Source organism: Macadamia integrifolia, chromosome 3 (genome assembly GCF_013358625.1).
Source record: "Macadamia integrifolia cultivar HAES 741 chromosome 3, SCU_Mint_v3, whole genome shotgun sequence".
Classification (NCBI taxonomy): Eukaryota; Viridiplantae; Streptophyta; class Magnoliopsida; order Proteales; family Proteaceae; genus Macadamia; species Macadamia integrifolia.
Genome location: NC_056559.1, coordinates 25,808,714 through 25,827,639, shown reverse-complemented (window position 1 = coordinate 25,827,639; position 18,926 = coordinate 25,808,714). Strand labels below are relative to the sequence as shown.

At 39.4% G+C, this 18,926-nt stretch overlaps 1 protein-coding gene across 1 annotated transcript in view; it reads right to left on the bottom strand.

Moving 5' to 3' along the window:
* Positions 1-261: 261 nt before the first annotated feature.
* Positions 262-18,926, bottom strand: part of LOC122073574 (actin-related protein 9) — a 34,704-nt gene continuing 16,039 nt past the window's right edge. The window contains exons 14-20 of the mRNA XM_042638167.1: positions 13,047-13,117; positions 12,742-12,941; positions 12,616-12,659; positions 12,485-12,534; positions 3,029-3,074; positions 1,922-1,972; positions 262-619 (exon numbers count right to left, since the gene is read on the bottom strand). Of these exons, the coding sequence (XP_042494101.1) occupies positions 476-619; positions 1,922-1,972; positions 3,029-3,074; positions 12,485-12,534; positions 12,616-12,659; positions 12,742-12,941; positions 13,047-13,117 (606 nt within the window). The 3' untranslated portion in view covers positions 262-475. The remainder of the gene's footprint in view (positions 620-1,921; positions 1,973-3,028; positions 3,075-12,484; positions 12,535-12,615; positions 12,660-12,741; positions 12,942-13,046; positions 13,118-18,926) is intronic.

Genomic DNA, 18,926 nt, shown 5'->3' with positions numbered 1-18,926 from the left:
TTAGCTACGCATTTTCATGAAAGCTTCTTAATGGAAGATATTGGAAGTTACACCTTAGGGGTATGAAATTTTCATGACTTGAAAGGAGAAGCTAAACAAGAAGAGAGCCCAAATGGCAAAAGAGCAAACCACTTTGTAATCTCTAATGCTAAGAAGAGGTGCTGCACCGCATTCTAATTGCTGGGACTGTAATGCCCAAGGGAAGGCTCAGAACGCAGCACAGATAAGAACAAAAAAAAAAAAAAGGTGATGAAAACAAAATACCAGAAAGTACAAACGGCCATAATCCATTAAGGTTCAGATCGGAACACTGTACAATAATCTACATGATAAAAGAAGCAAGCTTGTGTTCTCCAGATTCCAACTTACATTTCCATCTGAGACGGGATAAAGAATCGACTCTGCCAACAATAAAATCTGGAATTGGACAAGATTTGACTTGGGGCATTCAGCATGGTGGTATCAATGTCACCTTTCATGAATTTATGTAACACATCGCTTGCGCCTGAAGATAATAGGAATCCTTGTATTTCCTGCCACTACCTATGTGAATCCCATTGCGAATCCAGTCCTCACGATGAATCCAAGCATCCCGACCGAAGTCCAGAATTCCAAGGATCTGTCATAACAAGGGACATGTAATAAAAAGTAGAACAGTAGAATGAAATGAAAACTTTCATATTACTGAAAATGGAAATGAAAATATGCATTAACTATCCATGGGTTGAAAAATGTTAGATGTAAAAGAGAGGAGACCATGAAGGTTAGGGATGCAAGTTTAGCCCAATGAGCATGAGTCCACCCAAAGTCTGCTAAAAAATTTCCGAGCCTGGGCTAGGCCATTGATCCTGCAGGTTGGGATTTCCAGGCTGGGCTAGGCCTGAGCTGAGGCTTTGGGTTGAGCTCGGCCATATGTAAAAAAGCATGTATTATATACTTACAGATGCATGGAACAGAAAGCCATGGATCATCATAATTTGCACAATTGATGTAATATATTTAACATATGTACATATTTAGGATTTTATATATATATAACAAGAAAATTACAGAAACAGAGCCAAGCCCAGCCTAGAAGGGCTAAGCCTTGGATGAGCTGAGCCCTGTGGACCTGGGCAGGGCCTGGGTTTCAAAAGCCCATCCCTTTGCACCCCTAATGAAGGCTGTCGTTGATTGCCAAGGTCTGAAATAATTTCGTTCAAAACTTCCAAAGCGGTTCCGTGCCAATGGAGATGCTCAAAATGGACTTTCTCACATCACTGAGCAATCTGGTTTTCATTAAGAATACAATGTGGATGAGTTGAAAGGTCATGTTTGGTTTTAACGGAATTCACCACTAATATTTTTGTGATGAATGAAGCAAGTCATTTGAGGTGGCATGGGCTTTGTGTGCACCTGTGAGCAGCAGATTTTGCAGATTAGAGCAATTAAAGAAAAAAAGGGTTACGACCAAAAATGAATTGGGAAGAAGTGGTGGACTGTTATGAATGGATTTCGATCGACAACATGACTGGTGAAAACATGATTTGTAAGGCCAACCGATTTACTTGAGCAAAGGCTTAGCTGATTGAAGACTGTAAATGAGTCCATCTTAAGGCTGCCTATATTTGCCCCTCCCAGACCCTTCAGTAGCAGGAGCCTCGTGCACTGTTTCGTTCTTTTATTTTTTAATATATACCCTTAGATGCTATGGAAACCAAATTGGGATAATTTACTCCAGGTGAAGCCAGGTGCATCCCAGAGAATGCCCAAATTGCAGGAAAGATATCCATGTAACCCTTGGATAGGGGCATAGGGCAGAGAATTTTGTCGCTAGCGACAAGTAGTGCCCATGAAAGAATTCTACACCATCATATATAATTTAAATCATCATAATGAATTGGGAAATTGACAAAAGAATTGAGGTGAGAGCTGGACTTACTGCACCGCCTTTCCACGATACAAATGTTGGATCTGTCCTTGGTTGCAGCACCTGTGCCAATTAAAGTTTTTAAGTTCCATACTACCAGGTTAATTTTTTGGGGGGTGTGCAAAATATCAATCAAAATCTGATAACAATAAGTGGATAATGACAAAAGCTTACAAACATAATCTCTTCAGACAGAAACCCCACAATAATTGAAGCTCATTAAAGCAAAATTGTGTAACATGAAGATTCTGTGTGTATTTTGCATCTAATCCATGAATAGCAACAGTTGAATTAGTGGGTGGTGGAGTATTTTCACTACTTCAAATCAACCTTTTTCTTTTCTAGGTTGCTAGGGAAGCATTCTGTGGAAAGTTCACTGCTACCTCAAATATTGCTGATTGGACGAAATGAATTTACCTTTGCCTTGAACCACATAATGGCCATATGAAAATAAAGGAAAAGACTGTGTTGTTCTATTGTTGTTGAATATAGTTGTCAAGGTGTCACCTAGGCAATGCCTTGGGTGTCCAGGCACCTTGGTCGCCTTGCGTCCAGGCCCCCTCCAATGCCTTGGGGCTTGGGTAGTCTAGACGCTGAGACAATTATGTTGTTGAACACTATTATAGACAAGCACTTTTGATGGCTCAGTTTTTTAAATCTTCTTGAAAACAAACTAACAAAATAACCCAGAGCAGCAGTTCTAAAAGACATGTCAAAACCCATCTACGTAAAGAATAAAATTACAGGGAAAAAAATCCTTAAATCATAACAAAGTCCTCTACAGCTTGACAGTTCATGAAGATCAGAGGGAGAGAGAGAGTATTACTATGTCATTGCTAGGTGTTCAGTAAATAATTATCATTTAGGTCATTGCTTGGGTGTTCAGCTCAGTGAGGCAAAAACGCAAAGGCCACAATTAGTTCAGTAATTCTAAGGAAAGAACAAGTTTACGTAACTTGTCCACTGCATAATGGCATATGTCCCATACTGAAGCAGTAAGAAAGAAACTGTTTTCTTTGTCAGGTTCCCTACGCATTTAAAACTTGACACACTAGTACACTCAGACAAAATAAAGAATGAACCTCGAGAGAAGCAAGGAAATAAGCAGAATAAACTAACCTCAACAGTATCGACTGCTTCATTTGAAGGAATGGCATGCAAAACTCTGCAATAAAAAAGATGTCAAATAGCAAACCATATATAAAGGATTACAAAAAATTAAGCTATTCTACTCTGGTAAAACTGAGATTTACTACATTTTCTAATTTTCAAGGGAAATCGAAAAAGCACACCGTAGCCAGATACTGAATATAGTTAGTTACCTGCCCAATATTCAAATGAAACGCAGCACATGAACTTCTAACCATAAGGTGCAGAACTGCACTTACCAAAGACTTTTAGATGAAGCACAATACATAGTGGCTCTCATTTTTTTCTTTATTCCCTCCCCCCTCTCTCCTTTATATTCTAATATGTTTTCCCAGATTTTCTTTCAATATGTTGTCCCAGATTTTATCAAGTTAATTTATGCATGTAATAAATAAACCAAAAGAATTTGAAAATGTTATTGAGAAAAATCACAGATATAGGATATGAAAAAAACAGAGAATTTCTAGTCTAAACAATTTCGTAGGCTATGTTTCGTAGCAAGAATTTCATGCTAAGAAAGCAGATAGCTGAAACCTAAAAACAATAACAGAGTTTCTTCTTCTCAATTTTCTTCTCTTACTTTCCATATTTCTTTGTTGTGCATATCGATGCACCTAGCCATTAGCAATTGCCGGACCATGGCACTGTGCCATCTCATCTTGCTCCAAATAGTGAGTTGGCATAGGATCACTTCAATAATTGTGGATATTAATCTCATAAGAATAGGTTTAACCTAAGATACTCTCCACCAATTTGAATATAGCAGTAGCAGCCAGTTAAAATCTTAAATATATGCCTACATATCATGTCAGTCACATTTACCCATCACAAATTCACAATTCCTTGCCAAGTGGCAGACATGGGCAGCACCATCCTCAATCGCGGAACCAATGTGTAAAATTACAAAAATGCCATTGGGTTTCTACAAACAAATGTGAAATCACATTTTGGTAATTTTGTGAAATTTTCAACTCTTTAACTTCACATGTTTTTCCTGAGACTGAAAGTTCTCCAATGAGATGGGTTTGAGGTCCTCTAACATGGACCCTCAAATGTCTACCATGTGCGAAGGAATTGTGACTTGGTGCTGGTCCCTGGGGATGTCCACAACAATGATGATGGCTGCTCTAGGAGAGGGTGTAGTAGGATCTTATTTCTGGCCTGCGAGACCTTGCTCCTATTTTCTGATCTGAATCAACTTAAAGAGTCCAAGGGAGATGAAAATTATGGGATTGCCTATGGTAGGATTGACTGCTCAAAATGCCTTGAAATCATACCAAATTTTACGATTTGGTGGTTTTTCAGTACAAAAATCATTGTATTTGAAAATGGTTCAAAATATTTCAATTGCCAATTTTTTTTTAAAAGATCTGTATTTTTCCTATGGGGCCCACCGTAGTTGTCAAGGCAGTCGCCTAGGCCTAGGTACCTTGGTGTCGCTTTTGCATCCAAGCCCCCTCCAACCAAGGATTTAAGTATCGATATATGGTATCGTATCGAGGGGTGATTTTAAGAGACATATCATATTATATCATATCAAAGAGAAGTAAGATACGCTAAAGATACACATAGAAATAATCAAGGAACACATGGATGTGCTTATGATACATATGAAATATAGTTTTGTAGCATAAACAATTTAGTATGCGTAAATATATTTATCAATTTGATGCAAGGATTTGAGACCCAATTTTGTTTCAATTCATTATTTGGGCACTACAAATCCTCAAAACTTGTCGAAATGGTGAAGATTAGGGTTGTTTCTTATGCTAAAGATTTCCTCCAACTCATATCGAAGAGAAAAACAAGTTTCAAGGCCTTCAGATGCTCCCAGTTTCGTACCTCACTCAAGGTTACTATTTTTCTGGTTTAAAGGAGGCCTATCAAGTATATCTTACTTGTATCGAGCCGTATCAGACTGTATCGGACCCATATCGATTGATACATGTTGAACTGTCGCTGTTCTCAAAACAGCGCTAATCCCGAAAAGGGATTAGCGACTTCTGGACAGGTCTGATAGGGGCATACTTGTCCTATCAGACCTGCTTTGCTCCTATTAGGGTTTGATTCTATGTTTGGGGGGTACACTTGTAATCTTCTTCATATCTTTAATAAATACTATCTAAGAGACCTGCGATCAGTTATTCTGGGCCGATCACAGGCTGATCTCACATTGGGACTGTTTTCGATCTCTCTTTTCTTCTCTTCTTCTTCTTCTCCTTTCTGGTTTCTGGATTCTGGATTCTGGTTTCTGGTTTCTGGTTTCTGGTTTCTGGTTTCTGGTTTCTGGTTTCTGGTTTCTGGTTTCTGGTTTTGCCTATAAGGTTTTAATATTGCAACATGGTATCAGAGCATGTCTAAATCAAATCGATTGGCTACGCAAAAACCATCGCTGCTGATTTCGACCTAGCGGTAATCTTCTCTGGTGTGCAGCCACCTTTTTTGCTGCATCTACTACCTGGTTTTGACCTAGTTATCATGATATAAGTACAACTAGGTCTCTTCACTATTACTACTTGCTTCGGATGTGTACTGGTTGAGGTCAAGACTTCTCCCTCCCTGTTTTTATGGCTTCTGTCCCTGTTTCTGCAGTGTGTACTGCTGCTGCCCCTGCTTATGGGCTTATTTACTGTTGATATTGAAGTTGCTGCCATCCACTGTTTAGCCTCCCTATGCGCCTAGTGTTTTGAAATTGACTTGTGCTCATTCTTAGGCAGAATCGACCCCAAACAGCAGCGTCATTCTTTAAAAAAAAAAAAAAAAAAAAATCTCAGTTTTGTGCTGTGTTAGTACCCTAGTTAGTTTATTCGCGTTTAAAACGGCGTCCCCTTTTTTTGCCGTTTGCCGAATTTTTCACATAAAGTCGGTAAAAAACGGGAACGGGGCTATTTGAAGTTTTTTTGCCGTTTTAAACGCCGTACCGTTTTTTTGACAGTAAAAAAACGGATTTTAAAAAATATAAACGTTTTAAAATAGAAACGTTTAAAACGGGACTATTTATTTTGATTGTTATCTAGGTATTTAGAGAATTATTATACCAATTTATGTCTATATATTTCCCTTTTTTTGACACCGTATTATTTAAATATAAACGTTTAAAACACGTATCGTCCGTTTTTTTTTTCCCCCCTTTTTACCGTATTTGACCGTATTTTTGACCGTCCCGTTCACGTTTTGATCCGTTTAAAACATACCCATACCGAAAAATGTTTTTTTTTCCGTTCCCGTTTTAACTAACAGAGGTTAGTACTGCACTGGCTGTCGGTTTTCAGATCTGAAGATCTTCATGGCTGAGACAAAAGACATGACTACTCCTACTACTGCCTCTTCTACCTCGGACAACATTAATGTCCAGATTACCTCTGTCAAGCTCAAAGGTAATTCCAACTACCTCCTTTGGGCTCAATCGTTGAAGGCGTACCTAATGGCCAAGGGAAAACTCAAGTATACTACTTTTGATCCACCTTTATCTTCAGATACTGGTTATGATGATTGGCTGAAGGAGAATGCTCTTATTTTAATCTGATTATTAAACAGTATGAAACCTGATGTGGCTGCCAATGTCATATTCCATTCTACTGCAAAGAGAGTATGGGATGATTTGTGAGAAACATACTCTCAGAAAAAGAACATGACAAAAATTTATGATATTTATGAGAAGTTTCAGTTTCACCAGTCTGACAAATCTCTTTCAGAGTATTACAGTACATTCAGGGGAATGGTGCAAGAACTCAATGTTTTCCAGCCCTTGACCACTGATAGTGACAAGTTGAAGGCTCAACGTAATGAATTTTTTGTCTCCAAGTTCTTGGCTGGTCTGAATAATGATCTAAAGGCAGTAAAGGGTCACTTACTTGCGGATGACACAGTTCCTACTTTGAATGATGCTTATTCTCGATTGCAGCGCATCACCTCCTCCACCAAGCTTGATCAGTCTTCCAGAGACAACTCTGATTTTGTTGCTAACCTTGGCCGTGGTCTCGGTCATAGGGGAGGATGTGGCTTCGCTGGTAGAGGTCCTACTGGACAGCCATCTGATTGTGCTGCTCGACAGTGCACATACTGTGGGAAGCCTAACCATATGGTTGAGACTTGCTGGGAAAAGCATGGCAAGCCAGAATGGGCAACCCAGTTGGCCAATCATGCAATGTCAGATGAGGGTACTGACACAGTGTCTCCGGTTGCTACTAAGACTACACCTTCTCCAGAGATTCCTCTACTAGTCTGCGCGATGACATCAATCAGTTGCTCCGGCGCTTGCACACTCTTGAGGCATCCTCTTCTACATCCAATGGTGCGTCTACATCTGCTATTACCCTATCCCACACAGGTACCTCAACCCTTCTTACTACTACATCTACCCCCTGAATCATTGATTCAGATGCTTCTGCCCATATGACCGGTAAGTCATCACTTTTTAAGAACTTTTCTACTGGTTCCAGTTCGAATTCTATGATTCTTGCTAATGGTGCTTTAACACCGGTACTAGGTCATGGTTCTATTTCACCTCCCCCATCCATAAACCTATCCTCTGTCTTACATGTTCCTCAATTTCCATTAAGTCTTCTCTCAGTGAGTCAATTAACTAATTCGTTAAATTGTTCAGTAACATTCTTTCCTTCTTACTGTGCCTTTCAGGATCTTCACACAAGGAAGACAATTGGTAGAAGGCGTAAAAAGAATGGATTATATTACCTCAACAACAGCTGCCCTACCCCTTCTGCTGCTGCTACAGCTACTGGAGACGTCACTCCCTTCCAATGGCATTGTCATTGTCGTTTAGGTCATTTGTCGCTTTCTAGGTTACAACTTTTATTCCCTAGTTTTAAGTCTGCTCCTAGGTTAGAGTGTGAGGCTTGTGAGTTGGGGAAACATCATCGTGTGTCTTTCCCATCTCGCTCTGTGTCTTGTAGTCAGTCTTTATTTTCTTTAGTCCACTCTGATGTATAGGGTCCTTGCAGAGTCAGTAATAGATTTGGGTGTCGGTATTTTGTGACATTTGTGGATGATCATTCTCGCCTTACATGGCTTTACATGTTAAAGGACAAGTCTGAATTTTTACATGTATTCAAAAAATTTCATAATGAAATAAAGACTTAGTTTGGCATTCCTATTAAAATCTTTCGTTCTGATAATGCTTTAGAATATGTTCAAACTGATATTTCTAATTTTTGTGATACTCATGGGATGATCCACCAAACTAGTTGTGTCTATAATCCACAGCAAAATGGAGTAGCAGAGCGCAAGAATCGGCACCTCCTTGAGGTTGCCCGAGCCATGATGTTGCATATGCATGTGCCTAAGCATTTTTGGTGTGATGGAGTCTTAACTGCATGCCATTTGATTAATCGCATGCCATCATCTGTTTTGTCCGATAAATCTCCCTTCTCTGTTATGTATCCTAATTTACCGAGTTTTCCTATTCCTCCTCGGTTTTTTGGGTGTGTGTTTTGTTCATAATTTGCACATGCAAGTTGATAAGTTGTCTCCTCGATCTACTAAATGTATTTTTTTGGGTAATTTTCGTACTTAGAAAGGGTATAAGTGTTATGACCCTACTACTCACAGGAACTTTGTCAGTGTCTATGTGACCTTCTTTGAAGGTACGTCATTCTACCCTCCTCTTGTGCCCTCGTCTAGTGTAGAGTGGTCTTCTCCATCTCCTCCACCCATACCCTCACTTATACCCTTCCCTGATGCTCCTAGTGCCAGTGGCCCCCCTCCTCTACAGGTTTATCAGTGCAGGAAGGAGATTGGACGCCAAGTGGTGAGGTCATTACTCCAAATGCTTCACTCCTTCCACTGTCGCCTTCCTCTGGTGAAGCTCCTCTTCCTCCTTCGTCTGATGACTTACCAATTGCACACAGGAAAGGTACACGTTCTTGCACTCAAAAATCTATGGTTGTGTACCCTATTGATAACTTTGTGTCTTTATCTCATCTTCCCCCTCCCATCCATGGTCTTGCCCTATCTCTTTCCACCAACCCCATTCCCTGTACCCATAATGAGGCCCTACGTATCCTTGGATGGAAGGCTGCCATGGATGTATAAATGGATGCTCTCTTAAGTCGTGGTAACTGGAGTCTAGTAGATTTACCTCCTGGTAAGGATCTGGTGAAGTGTCCCTGGGTGTTACACTGTTAAGTATCATTTTGATGGCTCTGTTAAGCAGCTGGTTGCTAAGGGATATATTCAGACCTATGGTGTTGATTACTTTCAGACCTCCCCGGTTGTTAACTGAATTCTGTTCATCTTCTTATTTCTCTTGCTGTCAACTTTGCTTGGCCTTTATTTTAGTTGGACATCAAGAATGCCTTCTTGTATGGTGATCTACAGGAAGAGGTATATATGGAGCAACCTCCGGGGTATGTTGCTCAAGGGGAGAGTACAAGTCATGTGTGTCGCTTACACAAGGCTATCTATGGGCTTAAACAGTCTCCTCGAGCATGGTTTGACAAGTTCAGCGCTACCATAGTTACTTGTGGTTTTTCTCAGTGTCATTCTGATCACTCTCTGTCTGTTCGTCGTAGAGGTGATAAGCTGGTTGTTTTGGTAGTATATGTTGATGACATTATTCTGATTGGCACTGATGAGGCAGGAATTTTTGAAGTAAAAGATCATCTCCAACACCATTTTCAAACAAAGGATCTAGGCCAACTTCATTATTTCCTAAGGATTGAGGTAATCCGCTGCAAGAAAGGGATTAGTCTGTCTCAAAGGAAGTATGTGGTAAATCTTCTATCTGATACTGGGATGCTTGCATCCAGACCCGTTAATATTCCTATGGACCCCACCAAAAGTTTGGTGTGGATCATGGCGAACCCCTCCAGGATGTGCATCAGTACAGAAGCTTGATTGGCAAGTTGATTTATCTCACTGTGACTCGCCCCGACATTTCCTATGCCGCTGGAGTCCTTAGTCAGTTCATGCAGTCTCCTCAAAAAGCACATTGAGATGCTGCCGTTTGTGTTCTTCCCTATTTGAAGGGTGCTTCTGGAAAATGTTTGATTTATCGTCCTAATCGGCATATGGATCTAGTAGGGTATTCTAATGCTGATTTGGCTGGCTCTGCAATTGATCGACGATCTACTACTGGATACTGCACATCTGTTGGAAGTAATCTTATTACGTGGCGTAGCAAGAAGTAGACTACTATTGCCCGGTCCAATGTAGAAGCAGAGTACAGAGCTATGGCTCATACCACTACTGAGTTGATGCCGCTATGGTCGTTACTCTTGGAGTTGGGATTTCCAATGACAAAGCCAATGAAGATGTATTGTGACAACCAAGCTGTAGTTTACATTGCTAGTAATCCAGTTTTCCATGAGAAAACCAAATACATAGAAGTGGACTGCCATTTTGTTCGTGATGCTGTTCTAAAGAAGCTGATTGAGACTCCGTTTTTTCCTTCAACGGATCAGTTAGCTGACATGTTTACTAAGTCTTTGTTTGCTCCTAGTTTTCGCAATGGGTGTACCAAGCTGAGTATGGCTGATGTGTATGCTCAAACTTGAGGGGGACTGTTGAACTATCACTATTCTCAAAACAACGCTAATCCCGATAAGGGATTAGCGACTTCTGGACAGGTCCGATAGGGGCATACTTGTCCTATCGGACCTGCTTTGCTCCTATTAGGGTTTGGTTCTATGTTTGGGGGGTATACTTGTAATCTTCTCCATATCTTTAATAAATACTATCTAAGAGACCTGCGATCAGTTATTCTGGACTGATCGCAGACTGATCTCACATTGGGACTCTTTTCGATCTCTCTTTTCTTCTCTTCTCTTCTTCTTCTTCTCTTCTTTTCTTCTTCTCCTTTCTGGTTTCTGGTTTTAATATTGCAATAATACACTTTTTTTTTGTGGGAAAAATAGTATCAAATCAATACCGATAAGATATGATACTTACCAATACTTAAAACCCTACCTCCAATGCCTTGGGTCACCTAAACATTGTGACCATAAGTTTTTTAAATAACTCTTATCGAAATGGTTGAAATTTTTATACCATTGGATAGTACTCAGAAAAAGCTTTCCAACGACGTTTGGATCACGAAATTTGGACTTATGGATTTAAAGACATAACATTTTATAATTTTGAGGAAAAGTAAAGAAAATTAGGAAAAAGGGAATTCCAGAATGAGTTAGCGGGGCAATTTGAATCAGAATCAAAATACAAACCCACATGAGATGCTTCTATGTTGTGACAGCTCACGCTGTTGTCATTAGGGTGGTGCCGCACTGTGGAAGTCACATCGCATGTCCTTTAAGGGAAAATACTTGCCTTATCTAGACACATCCCGATTTCTGACCCTTGGATTTATGAGTGGATATCCCTCAATATCCAACATTTGAGGTGATTCCAATTGCCAAATCCTAATAAGGAAGCTGGCTATCTCCTAAACTACAAAAGAGCCATGCCCAACCCCCAAAGCATCCAGAATTCATGTGGAAGAGCTCTAGATCGTAGAAAGGAGCATCTACACACCGAGGGACTACTCAGCAATGCATCCTGAGCTGTAGGCATCCCCAAGACCTCTGCCATAGTGCGTTTCAAGGTCCTGTAAGTCCTCTTTCTAGTCCTAGAATTTCAGCTTCACTGCTTATATATTTTGTGAGATAGAGCATTGAGATAACATGAGACTCGCTGCTGCCCTCCACAAGGTGGCAGTGGCAGCATAATAAGCTCAACACTCATATCTTTTCATAAGGTTTTTTTTTTTTTTTTTTTTTTGAGGGGGTGTGGGGGGTGGTGGGGTGTTAGGATGTTTTTAAGTTGTTTTTTTTCTTTGTTCCCCCTTAATTTGTGAGGTTATCTTTGGTTAATATTATTCGAAAAACAGGGTTATGTTTATTATACCTTTTGTGGCACATTCAGCCAAGGTATGGTTCTCCCTTTTCCTTTCTTAAAGGATTAATGCTGAGCAATTAGGAAGACCGGTTTATTCGGGATGACAGGGGTGCCTAACACCTTCCCTGGTCTGCAACATGAGCCGACCTCTATCGCGGTCATACTAGTCCAATCATCAATGCTGTCAAATATTTCCAATGTGGGTCCTAGACCTAATGTCCTAATCTAGGTGGCAACTCCTCATCTATTTTGACGGACCTCATCATCGGGACATCTTGATTCTCACAGCTTGTCATAATAGATTTTTGCAAATTTAAAATCCATGCACCTGCAGAACAAATAGAAGACCTTGCACTACCTCATGCTGCGAACAGGGTTTCCAGTAAAAGAAGAAATTTCATTTCTCAAGTGAGCAAGACAAAAGTTGGAACAGTGGATATGCTACATCCGAAAAAGTAGCAGTTATACCACAGGGTTCCATTTGAACAGAGTCTGAAATTTCAATGCTCCAAATATTAAACTGTTAGTGCTTTGAAAATGATTATAGAACAGGGGGGGGGGGGAATGCAGAAATACCTTTCCTCCACTGCTCCAACAAGTCCACTTGTCAGCGCTACCCCACCAATCTGAGGTCCAGAACCATGTCATTATCCAAAATACAAAACATGTAGTGAATAACATTGTAGAAAAATACTACCAAAACTTACCAGTTGTATGCTAACAAACAATTTTCTTTGAAGGTCTATACGCCCTGCAAATTTGGTATGGGATAGTTTCATCAAATATTCTATCAAATTCCTAAATTCCAAGTGGAAGAAATATACAAAATCTACCAGTTGAAAGAATGCTATTCACTATGGCTTCTGCAAGACCGAGATTATCCTCCTTCTTATGTCTAGTTGGAATGACTGGATAGTTGTCCCACATGGGCATTCCACCATTTACACCAAGAAACAAACCATCTGACATATCAGACCTTCTGGGGAAATCCATATGCCATGTATCTTCCAGCATATCCTCATGGTCATGAAACCTGGAGATAAAACCAAACATTAAGTAGAAAATGTAAGAGATAGAATATGCATATCCACTGTATTGTTGCAAACAAAGAAAAGAATTTGGCGGAGAAATAACTCACCAAGAACGAGGTGGTGGTGGATACTCATCCTGAACCAAAAGCTGAGGGTAGAACAGACCCATAGGAGGAACCTATTTCCAGAAACTGTTAGACATCAAATGTGATCCATGCTATCCATGTCATTCTAAAAACAAAAAGAAGACTATTAAGTGATTAGCAATTTTAAACTATTTCTTTTTGATAGGAAACAAAAAGAAAATTCCTTACTTAAAATGTAAATAAAGCTTCAAAGAGGGATGAGAAATCCTGGCATGATTTTCTTGTCCTCCGACAAAATGAATATAATGCTTCCCCGAAAGACAGACATGATGTCTCTTTATACTACTTAAGATAAAAGCCTAATCTAAGGCACCGTTAGACAACATTCCGTTTCTACCGTTTCTGCCGTTTCTGTGTTTACTTGTTCCTAGAAATGGAGAAACAACCTAAAAAGCGTTTGATAAAGTTGTTCCGTTCCACCCGTTTCTAGAAACTTATTTACAATTCTGGAAACGACTTTGACGAAACAAGTCCGACTTGTTTCGTCGTTTCTAGAAACGAATTTGAGAGGAAAAAAAAGGTGTGCCCGATAAATCTCTCAACTATTTAAACCTAAAAAGAGGCAACGGAACCCTCTCTCCCTTTTGGGCATCCGATGATACTATTAGGTTTTTTAGTGGCATTATGTCTGCAAAAAACGTTTCGAGAAACAGGTTTATCAAACACCAAAAAATCAGTTTTTGTTTCCAGAAACGTTATCAAATGGTGCCTAAGAAACCAGCCCCCGCATCCACAACAAATCTTGGAAGAGAATAGTTGACACTTTAAAAGATCCTTTGCTTCATGTCCAGCCAAAGAATATGTAAGATGCATCCACAAGAACATGTCATCCACCTTGTTCCAATTCTACAGGCGACATCCCATCAATTTCTTCCCTTTGAGGGGTGGTTGTATTATTTCTAGCAGTCTTTCTTCTTCAACAAAGTTTTGTAGCTTAAAAGGGAAAAAATAAAAAATAAAAAATAAAAAATAAAAAATAAAAAATAAAAAATAAAAACCTCCAGTTGCTCTCCTTATACCAATTGAATCAGGGTTTAAAATTTAAAATGGAAAAGAGAGAAGCTCCCTGGGGAATCTCTTAGCATAAATTTTAACAATTCCTCTGTTTCCATTCCTATTCAATTATGCTACCACATAATAGTCAACAATGTTGACCAAGATTCGTGAAAACTAGCTTTAGTCCTCCTTGGCAAGTTGACAACTGTTAACAGTATCAATAGGCAGAATGCTTGTGTGTTCTGACTGATCACACAAGCCCTTTATTTATAATATGCAAAATTGAGGCATAACAGGAGTACAAGTCAAAAGACATAACCCAATTACAAGTATACCCCCCCATCCAGACGCCCCACTCTAAATAGAGTCGGTGGAAAGGGAAAGCCCCGATGTGCCCCTGTGGCACACTTAACTCCTATTCTAACACTACCCCTCAAGTTGGTGCATATATGTCACACATGCCTAACTTACTAAACTACAATGAAACATCTTTCCAACCAGCCCCTTAGTGAACACATCAGCTAGTTGATCATCAAACTTCACAAAAGAAACACATATCAATCCAGCATCCAACTTCTCTTTGATGAAGTGTCTGTCGATCTCCATGTGTTTGGTTCGGTCATGTTGTACTGGATTATAAGCACTACTGATAGCAGCCTTGTTATCATAGCAAAGCATCATAGGAAGATGAAAAGGTACACCAATATCATCCAAAAGTGTATACAACCACAATAACTCACAAATCCCCTATGCCATGGCACAAAAATCTGCTTCATCACTAGATCTAGCCACCACATTCTGCTTCTTACTGCGTCAAGTAACAAGGTTCCCACTTAAAAAGGTACAATAACCAGAGATGAACTTTCTGTCAGGTGAACCAACCCAATCAGCATCTATATAAGCTTCAACTTAGAGATGATATGAGGAGATAAAATGATCCATTTCCCTGGAGCTGACTTCAAGTATCGCAAGATACATAATTGCTTCCATATGAGAGGAATAGGGATCATGCATAAACTGACTAACCAAACTCACAGCCACAACAATATCAGGTCATGTGTGAGAGAGATATCAGTTTTCCTACCAACCGTTGGTAGCAGCCTCCATCAGCTGGTTCACCCACCATACCTGTCTCGACTAGTAGATCAAGGATGTACTTCCTTTGAGAGAGAAAGATGCCTTTTGAAGGCCTGACAACTTCAATCCCAAGAAAGTACCTTAATTTTCCAAGATCCTTTATCTCAAATTAGTTGTCCAGAAAACCCTTGAGATGACAATCTAAGTACTATCATTTCCTATTACCAAGATGTCATCTACACAGACTATGAGCATAGTAACTTCCTCACCAGACCTCTTCATGAACAATGTGTGGTCAACATTACTCTGCTTATAACCCACAAATGTCATAGCCTTATGAAATCTTCCAAACCACGCTCTAGGTTAGTGACTTAAATCATAGATAGCACGCTTCAAATCACAGACCTTGCCTTGAGTTCTTGTACTAGAGAAACCTGGTGGAATATCCATATACACTTCCTCATCGAGCTCTCCATGGAGGAAAGCATTCTTTACATCAAGTTGTTAGAGTTCCCACCCTAGGTTCACAGCACATGAGAGTAGCACTCGCACAGAAGTCAACTTGGAAACTAGGGCAAACGTCTCCTGATAGCCACAAGTATAGTTGTCAAGGCGTCGCCTAAGCGACAACTAGGCGTCCATGTGGTTTTCCTGGGGCCTAGGCGGCAGTCACCTTGTTGCACTGCATGTCGCCATATGTTTTAGCACTTATTTATGCAAAATATCATTTAAATCATTTACTTAAGATATTATTCATAAATAAGAAAATACCCCATATTTGAATCCAATAAAAATAGTTTAAAAATCAAATTCCAAAAGGATAAAAAAAGTCAACCCCTCAGTCCAAGAACAAAATCTAGATTTTGGTTATAAGGACGATTTTCAACTTTTAAATGCTGGGGTTTTTCTCAATTATGAAAATTTTATAAATTCTATCATGTTAAAACATTGCTAAAAACCAAAAGTCTGGTAAAATAATCTTTTGTTTTGATATTCATAAAATTATTTTCATTTAGGCAATTTTAACAACATTCACGCACTTAAAAATAAGTTTGACCAGAACATAACTTTGTCATTACAACTCTGATTTAAGTAATCTCAGACTTGTTGAAAAACTGGTTTTATTTTATAACTAATACAAAAGTCTCATGCAAGAATAAAATCATTTGACCAATCAAACTTATTATAAAACAAGAGCATTTCTCTAAATGTTGATTTTTTATAACTTAATACGACTTAATGTTAATTTTTTATGATTTGATGTGGTAAATGTTGATTTTTAATGACTTGATGTGACTTAATCTGATTTTTTATGATACAAGGTATATATAGCTTACTCAATAACGTTAGAAAATTGAAAAAATAAAAAAATAACACTTGGTCGCCTTAAGGCGGGGGCCTTCTCGCCTAAGTGCTTAAACAACCCTCCACCGCCTTGGTTCGCCTTGGCACCGTGACAACTATGGCCACAAGCCTTGCCTTGTAACTGTCAATCTTCTGTTTTACCACCAACACCCACTTACAACCAATAGGTCTCTTCCCAAGTGGAAAAGTCATAAGTTCCCATGTAGCATTCTTTTTTAAGGCATCAATTTCTTCCTCCATTGCGGCCTTCCATTTTTTATCTACAAGAGCTTCTTGCCAATTATTGGGAGCACAAGTAGAGGAAAGAGAAGACACAAAAGCACGATAGGATGGAGAAAGGGAATCCTATGAAACAACATGAGATATAGGGTGTTGAGTACAGGTCCTAATGCCTTTTCTAAGAGCAATAGGTTGGTCAGAAGGAGAGATTATACCTCAAGTATGAAGCTCAACCGATTCTGGATCCAAGGCTGGCGAAGGGATGTGTGAAGGTGTTGCAATAGTGGTGATGGTTTGAAGTTGCTTATTTTTGGTATGTCCCCCTACGATAAACTTGAAGAGTAGAGTCATCAATTTGTCTCTAGAATTCACCAATGGTTCTCTACTGGAGTCATCTCCCCCTGAGTTGGAACAATAGGAACAAGAGTCTCTGTCATAGGTTCTATCCTCTCACTGTCTTGTGGAACATGAGGATCCTCACGGGAAGATGATGGGTACCCTAGTGGAGCAAGCAGATTCAGAGTCATCTCTTCTTCACTACTATAATACCAAACACCCCTTAAAGAGGTGAGATGAGTAGTAACCAACAGATTCACGAAACACAACGTCCATTGTTACTATAGTATGCCGGAAGGAGGATGGGCACTTGTATCCTTTCTGTGTAGGAGAGTAACTCAGAAAGATACACTTAGTACTTCGAGGTTCCAATTTTCCTGGTGAATGATGATCCCTAGCATAGCAGGCACACCCAAAAGTCTTTGGAGGAACCAGGAAGGATGTAATCCCATGAAGAACCTCAACAAGAGTTCGAGAATTGAGGACACAAGTTGGCATGTGATTTATTAGGTAAGCTGCTATGAGAACAGCATCACTCCAATATTGAGGTGGAACCTGTCTAGCAAACATCATAGCTCGAGCAATATCCAGTGTCTATTCTTGCATTCAGCCACCCCATTTTGAGCAGGAGTGCCGACACAGGTTGTCTGATGAAGAATCACATGATCATCTAGGTATTTTTGAAACTAACCCTCCATATGCTCTGTTCCACTATCACTACAGAGAATTTTCAGAGTGGTATTGAACTAAGTCTAAATCATTTTATGAACCGCTGAAAACAACTGAACACTTCACTTTTGTGTTGCATCCAAGGTTCGAAATCTCATTTCGTTTCGCTTTTTCGGTGGTTTCAGAACCACCAAAATACCGAAATCTCGACGAGTTGGGTATTTTTTTTATGTTGACTCGGTTGACAATTTCGGTGGTCAAACAGTCATATTATAACTTGAAACTTGGTGGGGAGCTTGTTTTAAGGTTAATAAAAATGCTTATAACTTAAATTTACAAAAAAAATATTAGAACATGGCAGTGTTTTAGAGTTACACCCTTGTTTGGCAGCAATCGTCGAACTATTCAGGAGATTTTATGAAATATTGCTAGAACAAGATATAATATGATAGTAAAACAAGTAAATAATGCATTTAAGCCATGATCAAAACATACGTCAACATTAATTAGCTAACATTTAGAGTACATGATTAACTATATTATCCATAAAAAAATACATTTTATGTTGATGGAAAATGTATAAACTAGAAAAAAAAAAATTATGAAGCAAAAAAAAATTTCGACTCTGTGAGGCCATAGATCGGCCTCTAGTTCTAACATATAAAAAATATAAGGTGAAGGAGTAAACAAACTTAAGAAACCAACTAGCCAAAGTAGAAATGATTGACAAAAGACAAGACAGGAGAACACCCCACCCTATCCGTTCGTAGCCCTTTCGGACTTGCAGACTAACCTTTGGACCAATCTGCATTGGCATCGGTGTGGATCTCTGTCCCTCGTCTTCTTTGAATTTCTTTAATGAATAATGCCTCAGATCTATCGCAGGAGCTATTGGAAAAGTTTTGAAGATTGACGGGCCGACTAAAATACTCTTGAGATCTAGCTACGCTAGGGGTTGCGTTGAGAATGATCTAGAGAAGCCGAGACCAGAGAAGATTTGAACCTTCTTACGAAAATCAAATACTTGAGCATCATTCCCTAACTGCCCATAGGTTTCCTTGGCAGCAACCCAAATCTAAGAAGCAATATCTAACAGCAAAAATCCTCTAGATATAGAATGATGAATAGAACAAATCAAATAAGCCATTACCAAAGAGTCATTAGTGACCCATTTATCCT